Raw genomic sequence first — 9,997 nt, 5'->3', positions numbered from 1 at the left:
AAAAAAAAAAAAAAAAAAGAGTTATCTTTCTGTCTTGACTAATTGTGTCTAATTAAATCTAATTCTGTCACATTAGCACTGTTAAATAAAAACATTATAAATTGAACAGTTAGTACAGCGGTAAATATGTTTTGGTCACAAACAATGTGACCAGTTCGATTCACAAACAAATGAGCTGGTTCTTTTGGGAATCAAAAGAATGACCAGTGTAGCCGAATTCCCAAGTCGAAAACTAACTCTTGAGTCATTCTTTCAATAAATACCGGTAGTTCAAAAAGACATAACTCTTGAATCAGTCTTAAAAATTCCCCCGTACAATTTACAGCATTAGCAGAGAGAGAATTTATATATATATATATATATATATATATATATGAGAATATGCAAGCAAAATCGAATCAAAACTTTATGGAATCAAGAGCTTGTAAATCGAAAATTGTATCGTTATCCACTGCTATCAATAACACTGGCTGCACTAGTTTGATACTCAAACTCGGCAGCAAGAAAAAATAAACATTTTATTTTTAAAATGTGTGCGTGTTTAGTAATTTTGGGGGAAAATATACAAATATTTTGAAATGCTAATTAAAATGATAATTAATCTACCTGATATTAAAGAGCAGTATAGACTTTCCAAAATGCATTTGTGTCTTAAGACCACTGCTAACCTTTACCTGAAACACTTTTTTTCCACACAAAGCTTACCAATCCACTCCTCAAAACATTTTTTTTCCCAAAAACCTGAGCTGTTTTTGCAAAAAGCAAATCATAAACCAGTTTAATCATCAGTAACATTATACATTACCAATGCCAATAGAAGTAGTACAGCCTTGAAAGAGTCACAAGTAAAAATACAATTGTTCAAAGTGCAAAGACACAGGGTTGAGGTGTCAGAGGAACAACAGTTAATATATAAACAATAGACTGAGATAAAACAGAACACTGGTTTGCGCTGTGGGTAAGACAGAAAGTTCCACCTATTGTTCTCCTTCCTTGCATTCATTGTAAAGGCTCACAAGTCTTAGAAAGCACTATGACTAACTGAAGATTCGGTCAGGGGCTTTTCTGCTTGCGATTCTGTGAGGGTGTTGTGGGGGTTCCAGTTTTACTGTGCTCTGCCCGTTGCTGTCTGGCTTGTAGCTCCTTTACCTCAGCCAGAACCTCTCTAGCTTCTCGCCAGGAGGATATGGCCTCTTGTAAGAGTCGCTCAGCTGCTGCCCTCCTGCAGTCCCAGTCCAAAGCTTCACTGAGAGGACAATCAGTACCCTTGATGCTTCTGAAATGGGGCGAGTAAAAGATCCGAAAAAAAGCAGGGTCTGTAGACTTCATATGGGGCGAGTTTGAGCCAGTGGACAGAGGCGAGTCTGAACCTTTAATGTCTGTCAGATCGATGCATTTCCAGTGGGGTGAACTTGATTCTTTTGAATCAGGTGAATCAATGCTCTTCGAGCGAAGTGCGCTCTTGGAATGAGGGGATTTGGATGACTTAAAATGGGGCGAGTCCTTGGACTTCACATGTGCCGATTTTTTCCCTTTGGAACCAGGTGAATCTTTTGCCCTTACTGAGGGTGAGTCTGTGCCTTTGCTGTGGGGTGAACTATGTGAGCTTGAGCCCTTGGAGTGTGGTGAGTCAGAGCCCTTGAGGTGGCGGAGACGAGGGGAGTCAATGCCTCTTAAATAGGGGTAAGATCCTATCTTGCCCCGATGGGGTTCCTGTTCCTGAATCTCAGCTAACAGCTCTTGAGTCATCTGCAGCCGCTGGCTAATCAGATCCTGCAGGTGGCTCGTGGGACTCAGCGTTGCCTGGAGCCCATTCTTCTTGTTTGGTTTTCTCTCTCCTCGGGACAGAGCGTCATCCATGGAAGCACATCGGTTACGACCCTGAGCTAACTTCTTCTCGTTTTGAGGTGTGTGAGGCTGGTTTTCACGGCTCCAGGAGAACTCGCTCCTGCGTGGCAAGCTACTGGTTTTCACCTTGCCATCTGTAACGGAGGAAGACAGCCTGGACGCATCAGTGCCAGCACGTCGACGGCCGGGAGCCAGCTTATCCAGGCTGACCTGATGGTCCTTCAACCACTCATCCTGATCATCATCAAGCAAACCAGCATCCTCCTCATTCACCAAGTCCAGTGTCAGCACTCCATCAGAGGAGGCAGAGGCCTAAAACAGGAAAGCATGAAACACAATTTTTTTTTTCTGTTAAAGAAGCACTCACTCAGTTTTTATTTAGGCTTTTCTAGCAGATAAGCTGATATAACAGATTCATTTAAAAAAGGTGTTATTAATGTAAAATATTAAACCAAATTTTTGTAAATGTAAAAGGTTTGGGGTCAGTAAGATTTATTTTACATGTTTTTTTAAGTATCTCAGCAAGGCTGCATTTATTTGATCAAAAATACAGTAAATGAAAACAATATTGTTATTACAATTTAAAAGAAATGTTCTCTATTTAAATACATTTAAAATTTTTATTTATTCCTGTGATAACAAAGCTGAATTTTCAGCATCATTACTACAGTCTTCAGTGTCACATGATCCTTCAGAAATCATTCTAAATGCTGATTTGCGGCTCAAGAAACATTATTATCATCATATTATCAATGTTGAAAACAGTTGTGCTGCTTAATATTTTTGTGGAACTCATGGTGCATTTTTGTCAGGATTCTTTGATGAATAGAAAAATCTGAAGAACAGAATTTATTTATAGAAATCATTTGTAAAATTATTTAAGTCTTTATTGGCACTTTTAATCAGTTTAATGCATCTTTGCTCTTTGCTGAATAAAAGTATTAATTTCTTTAAAAACATATTACTTACCCCAAACTTTTGAATGGTGGAGTACATTAAAAAAGATTCTTTGATTAATAAAAAGTTCAAAAGAGCAGCATTTGTTTGAGTTTAATGAATCCTTACAGAATAAAGACAACTAATAAAAACTAATTTCTTTTAAAAAAAATCTTACTGACCCCAAACTTTTATTAGGGGTCATAAAAAGTATTTTGACAATTTAGATGCAAAATGACAGATAAATCAATAACAGAATCCCAGTCAAAGAGATACAGCTGAAAGGTAAGCTTTCATTTTAGACACACACACACTCACTCACATATACACATACACATTAAAGGTTTATGTGTAAAACGTGTTAAATAAGGAAAAATACTTTTAAATAGTTAGGTTTCAGTCAAGTTTTCTGGATTATCTGTTATGCAGGCAAGTTATAAATAGCTGCATATAAGTTTCATCAATACCATAGGCAGAAATCCCGGGGGGGTCAGGGGGGACAGGACCCCCCCATCTGAGGGTTGTCCCCCCTAAAAATATGATTAAAAACCATGCTGTGTATTGTAAATAACAACATTTTATACTTTAAATAATTGTGTAAGTAGTAAAACAACGGTGACCGTGATTTCACCAAGTACAACATCTTCCTGGATCAACATCCTTGTTGATCCTGGAACAACATTCCAATTAACCAATCAGAATTGAGGGATAACTTTTCAGGAAATATCTGTTTTAGGCTTACGATCAGGGTTAGATGCTTCTACACCCTTGTTAATCAGCTATCATTTCACACTGATTTTAGGAATAAATTATGGGTAGGGTTAGGTTTAGGGGTAGGGATTGGTTTTAGTCTATATTTTTGGACAGTAATGTTGATCCAGGATCAACATTGCAAAATCGCGGCGACCTAAAACAACAAACGGGACAAAAATGTGTTTTAAGTTTAGAAACATTTTGAGTCTCCCCCTCCCTTGCCTCACAGTGCTTTGGTCCAAATGCCTGCTTTCCTCTTTTACATCACCTACAAACACACAAGTCCGCTGAGAGAGAACAAAGCCAATAGTTGTGGAACTCCAGTAAGTAAGGCTGTCAAGGCTACTTAAATTTCACTTAAACAGCGGATGAAGTGATTATTTTCTCTTTAATACAGATGATGCCAATGTATTTTTCGATAAGTCGCTATGTTAGCAATAAAAACGTTACCTGCTTGACGAAAAGGGTTGCCAGGTTTTTTACAACAAAACCCTCCGAATTGCTACCCAAATCTAGCCCAAACTAACTGCGTTTCAAAGGGGGTCCCCCGGTAAAAATCGAGTTCCGGGGGCTAAAATACACGTTATTGGGGTCGTGTTACCTGCGGCAACAGTGATAAAGTAGCCCAATTCCACGGAAAAACCACAGACTTGGCAACACGGATAGTCACGGATAGTAATGTTAATGGACACGAGCGCTGTCGCTGCGCGACCACAACAGCTTGAAGTTGTCTAATTTGGCACAGTCTCCCTGCTACACTAATAGTAGTTAAGGCTTTCCTCTGTGTATACATATCCTTACGAGTACAATTTTAGTTGTATTATTTGTGTCCCCTTCAAAAATTGCTCTTGAGAAATTTTATGTTTATTGTCCCCCCCAACTGTTAGACGAAATTTATGCCCCTGATCAATACTACACCCAGCAACTACCTAGTGCCATGAAGTTAGTACATTTCCACTGGCGCACAATAGTACAAACAGACAAACAACAACAGTCATCTGAATCAAAGTCAAAACAAAATGCCACCCACCACAGCCATGAGATGACCCCGCGTGGGCAAACGGCGCCCAAGTGGGATCTTGGCCCTATCACGTGTAGGGTGAGCCAGAAGACTCTCCTCAATCGTGACCTGCAGAAGAAAACGAAACAAAACTGGAGCTGAGATAATTTTTACTACATTAACACATTTGACACATTGCCATTTTCAGCAGCCTTATTTGGATTCTAATTTACACAACACAAATGGCCTATATGACACCTAATGTTAATTAGTCTTACTTTCATCTCTGTTTAATCCAATAGTTGTTGATGTGAAAATGAATTTGCAGATTTATAAATAGAATGTGCTATATGTAGATGATGGTAAACTCACACAAGTGGGTTTCTTTCTGGTATATGAAATGCAGTGATTTTACAAGTGAAAACAAGACTGTGTGAAATCTTTTCCTACATATAAAGTTGTTGTTATCAGTTTCAATTAGATACAAGAAGCTCATTTGAATTATTGTGGCTTATAAAGAAGACTTTGAAAAGAAGTCTCTTATGCTCAAGGCTGCATTTGATGAAATATACAGTAAAAATAGTAATATTGTGAAATATTATTATAGTTTTAAAAACCAGTTATCTATTTTAATATGTTTTAAAATGTAATTTATTCCTTTTGATGGTCAAGCTGAATTTTCAGCAGTCATTACTCCAGTCTTCATTGTCAAACGATCCATCAGACATCTAATATGCTGATTTGGTGTTCAAGAAACATTTCTAATTATTATCAATCTTTAAAACAGTTGTGCTTTGATAAATAAAAAGGTTAAAAGAATAGCATTTATTTGAAATAGTTTTTTTTTTTAAATGTAAAAATCTTTACTGTAAGCCTTGATCAGTTTAATACATCCTTGCTGAATAAAAATGTTAAAGGTGCAGTAGAACATCTTGGAAAATGCTAACTTTAGCCTGATAGCACTGAAAGCATACGTCCCACCATCCCTTCAAATCACTGTCCAAAGCCACGCCTCCTGAACGCACAGACCAGACGACCAGAGACAACATTACTACAACACATCATGTGTCATATAAATACATTTAGACCACTTAACTTAATGACTGCTATCGGGATGTGAAGAGACTTTCAACCAGCATAACAAAAAATGTTTCTGAAGACAATCACCTATTGCACCTTTAATTGCTGTATTGTTGGTTTTGGGTTTTGTTTCATGTTCATTGTTTTCATGTCATTTATTTTGATATTTATCCATGTTTCATGTTCCTGTCATGTGTTTCCCTTGTTCCCTCATGTGATCTTGCCATGTGCTCCCCTTGTGAATGTGTCATTGGTTGATTCAGTCATGTGGGTTCTCTGTTCTGTTCTGTCATTAGGTGTGTTCGACTTGAAGCAGCGCTGCGTTGAGCGATCGGTGTATGACATCTAATTTAATGTCATAAACCGATCGGTCTGCTTAGCGCTTCTTCAAGTTGAACACACCTATTGGTTTATTGTCTTGATTATTCCAGGTGTTCCTTATTTGTCATTAGTCTCTTTGTATATATAGCCCTCGTGTTTTATTGTCCATTGTCTAGCTTTGTTCAGTGTAATCTGCTGCTAGGTGAGTTTGTGTTCCTGTTCAAGTCCATGTTTATTTCAAGTCAAGTCTAAATAAACTGCATATGGGTTCTTCAACTCACCTCCAGTGGACTCATTACAATTTCTTAACGAGAAAATTAATTTCTTAGATAAAAAAATCTTACTGACCCCAATCTTAATATACATATACACAGAGTTGTGTGTATAATAATAATATAATAATATATAATACAGTATAATAATATTGTTGGTTTAACAGTGCTTAGCTGAAATGTTTTTCATGGGTATGTAAAAAATAATAATAAAAATAATATAATATTTTCTACATTTATTACTTTAGTGAAATAATTACATTTCCAGTTTTCTAAAAGTTCAAAACCCAAATAATGACAGGAAAATAGAAAAATCTAAACGTTAAGTGAAAGATGGTTAGCACTAGAATATAAAAGAGAAAGAAATATATACAGAAAGAGACTGACTAATGAGAGGAAAGAATGTGGGAAGAGACTGCAGGAGTGGAAAGCTAAAATATAGGTGGGAAGAAGAGCATTAAATAGCAAGGAATAAATAAAGAATATATGAAATGTCTGTAGTCACCTCATCCAGCACACGATTCTTAGCTCTGGTAATAGCGGTGTTTAAAACATTGATCCAAGATTCCTTCTCCTCTGGACTGACGGCCAGAAATACAAGATTAGGGCTCTAATGGAGTAAAAAATATATGAAAATATCGACTATCAAAGATTTTGAAATTAATGATGGTGGTATTTAGAATTTTCAGACATGAATTTTAAGGGTCTTTGGGAAAAAACTGGAATCAGTTGCTTATTGCAAAATCTTCATGTTTGTGAAGTTATGCAGGATATGATCCCTTTAAAAATTTAATCTAAAATAACTTTGATGTTGACTGACACAGATTCGTCTTTGCAATAAATTAAGAAACTGGTTAAAATCAGATCTCACAAAAGTAAAAGAGGCGCAAAGTAAATTGTACCCTATTTTTTAAACCATAACGTCACAATGTTTTGTTCTTACCTTGTTTCCAGGATGTTGGCACCGGAGCAGGGTAAATTTACTGTGATTCTTCTTGCTGTGGCTCTTGACCTTTCGCAGTTCCTCCGAGCACTCGTACTGTGCCAGGTCAAACACTTCATGAGTCTTCCCATCATTTTTCATCTGGACACAAGAACAGCAGCATCAGCACACAGACACAGGCCATCACCAGGCCTGAAGCTAGAAATTTATTGAAATGATCAGCAGTGCTTTCCCAGGCCAACTATGCAGACAACAGTGAATCATGGACAGCTCCAAGGACAGCAATAATTAATGTTCAACAGAACACTGCTGTGAGATCATTAAGGGCTCCATCTATGCTGACAGAACACTAAATCACAAATCACAAAACATGTGTACCCTTATTTAAGGATATATGAACAATACATAGAACATAGCCTATATGACTAAATGTATTTTGTATATTAAATTGGTCATGTTTCTGGACAACAACAACAACAACAAAAAAAACAACAGAAAGCATGTTTAACTGTTCTAAAGTAACTTAAAGTAAAGTAACTAATCTAGGAATGGAAAACGGTTTCCAACTCAAAAGCTAAAAAATTAAAATATACTTGCAACTTTATTTCTCATTATTGCTCATTTATTTCCAACAACTGCAACTATACCTCACATTGACAACTTTATTGCTCATAAATGCTAATTTATGCTAATTATTTTATGTCTAATTGTGGCTTAACATTAAAATGTGACTTTGGATCTGTAAGATTTTTTAAATGTTTTTTTTTAATCTCTTATGATCACCAAGGTTCCTTTTATTTTATCAAAAATGAAACCTTAAGAACAAAACAAACATCACACATATATATAACCAAGCCAGGCTCAGAATATATTCTCGATTCATGCCAAATAGTAAAGGAAAAGAATTGTGACTGGTGTTCTTTTTCATCAGAAATCAAGACAGATGTTCCAAACGGTTTTCAGTTAGTTCAGCTCCTCCTCTAATTAAATTCAATTTATGCATTTAGCAGACGCTTTTATCCAAAGCGACTTACAGTGCATTCAGGCTATACATTTTTTATCAGTATGTGTTAATAATGTTAAACACAATAATAAACACATGTGTTATGTGTATGTGTTTAATTATTAAACCAGTTACCCATCTGTGAATATGCCTCATTTTAAGACAGGTCAGTCCTCATTATAGCTGACTGTGGTTGAAAAATGGCAAATTTCACTGAACCTGAGGGGGGAAAAAACACACAGTAGGACTTTAAATCCCACAGAGCCACAATGAGGGTCACAAGGGTTTGTGCTGAGACAAACACAAAAGCTCAGTGCTAGATATTAGCATGCACTATGTTATGTCACACAGAGCAAAAAAGATAAACATAGACATTTTGGGTCATCCTGCATGGTTACCAAGCATTCACCATAGCAACGGAAATACGCAACAAAGGAATTTGATGTCAGTGAGCTTGAGATTAAAGCACAAAGATCAAAGTGATACGTGATCATAGACCAAACAGCAAGCATAAGCAAACCAGCCTGTTCATTATATGACTCTACAATATCATATTTAGGTCATGTTTACTAAAGCAATTTACAAAACAGCCAGTTTTACAATAAAGAGTGAAATGTAGGTAAAATCCTCCCTATGCCACATATGGCCAAAGGTAATCTGTGTAACCGTATGCCTCCAGATGGCCTCCTGGGGTCACACATTTAAATGTGAGTGAGCGCACACTCTGAGAAAGAGCATACTAGTGATGCTAATATGGGGCAAAAGGAGGAAAAGAGCCTGGCCTCTCTTCACCACATCAATATTTCACTCCCCCACTGTTGGCACAGCACATTCCCGGCAGGGGGCCATCCTGATCTCTGGATTAACCACCTCCAAAAATAACCCACTAACCAACCATCTTCATTCTGACGAAGGTAACTCCACCCACAACAAGATGTAAGGACTAAAATGCAGCCTTCGTAAAGAGTACTCCTATGAATATTACATTATCTTGATGCTTTTTTCCCTGAAATTCAGAATAGAGTTGGTTTTCAAAGCATTGTGAACTGGTATTTATAAAGCCATACTATACGACTGTAAAATCTGTCTCAGGATGTAAGTCTACAGTGTAGTAAACATGAAGTGAATACTGCAGTTACTTGCCCAGTTTACTTCTATGAGGCTGGAATTAAAGGTGGAAAATAGATTTGGAGAATCACGTGTTCAGTGCTCTATCTGGTTGACTTTAAGGTCAACCAATTTTCCTAAAATAGACTTAATTAAAATAAACTTCAGGTGCAATATTTTTTGTTGCAACTTCCTTGCATGTGAGGCCATTTTGATGCAAAGCGATGATGGCTGCACGTGTTTCTTTGGAGGTAACCATTGTACCCTATACACCTCCAGACCATCATAACAAGAGCACAATGATTGGAAGCGCTTCTTCCCTACTTTTATAGCAATCAGTCTGCTCTTACAATCTAATTAGTATGTTAGTGATTAACCTGATTAGTACTCATTCACACTTTCACATGTGCTGCTGGTATGATTAATCAATTAATGTTAGCTGGCCATTTTGTGTCAGGATCAAAAAACAGTGAAATTCGTTTTTTTGTGAAAAGTTACTTTTTTTAGCCAATGAAGCTTTTAGCAATTCTTTATAGCAATCACAGTGGTCACCAACGTGGTGCCCATGGGCACCTGGTAGCCCGCATGGAGTCTCTGAGTCGCCCGCCAAGCACGTTCTATAAATAGCCTAAATTAGCGTCGGGCGATAAATTATATCATATCTAGATTATGATACATTTAAATAATGATGATAAGCTCTGGAAATTTTTAGTCAATAGGGATTAATCTAAAAG

General features: G+C 36.9%; 1 protein-coding gene across 1 annotated transcript in view; it reads right to left on the bottom strand.

The window, feature by feature from the left end:
- Window positions 1-833: 833 nt before the first annotated feature.
- Window positions 834-9,997, bottom strand: part of LOC107696529 (pleckstrin homology domain-containing family O member 1-A-like) — a 15,089-nt gene continuing 5,925 nt past the window's right edge. The window contains exons 3-6 of the mRNA XM_016496888.1: window positions 7,154-7,294; window positions 6,716-6,820; window positions 4,568-4,666; window positions 834-2,160 (exon numbers count right to left, since the gene is read on the bottom strand). Of these exons, the coding sequence (XP_016352374.1) occupies window positions 1,054-2,160; window positions 4,568-4,666; window positions 6,716-6,820; window positions 7,154-7,294 (1,452 nt within the window). The 3' untranslated portion in view covers window positions 834-1,053. The remainder of the gene's footprint in view (window positions 2,161-4,567; window positions 4,667-6,715; window positions 6,821-7,153; window positions 7,295-9,997) is intronic.

This window comes from Sinocyclocheilus anshuiensis, unplaced genomic scaffold, assembly GCF_001515605.1.
Source record: "Sinocyclocheilus anshuiensis isolate Anshui unplaced genomic scaffold, SAMN03320099.WGS_v1.1 scaffold590, whole genome shotgun sequence".
Lineage (NCBI taxonomy): Eukaryota > Metazoa > Chordata > Actinopteri > Cypriniformes > Cyprinidae > Sinocyclocheilus > Sinocyclocheilus anshuiensis.
This window is presented reverse-complemented; position numbering and strand designations above follow the sequence as displayed.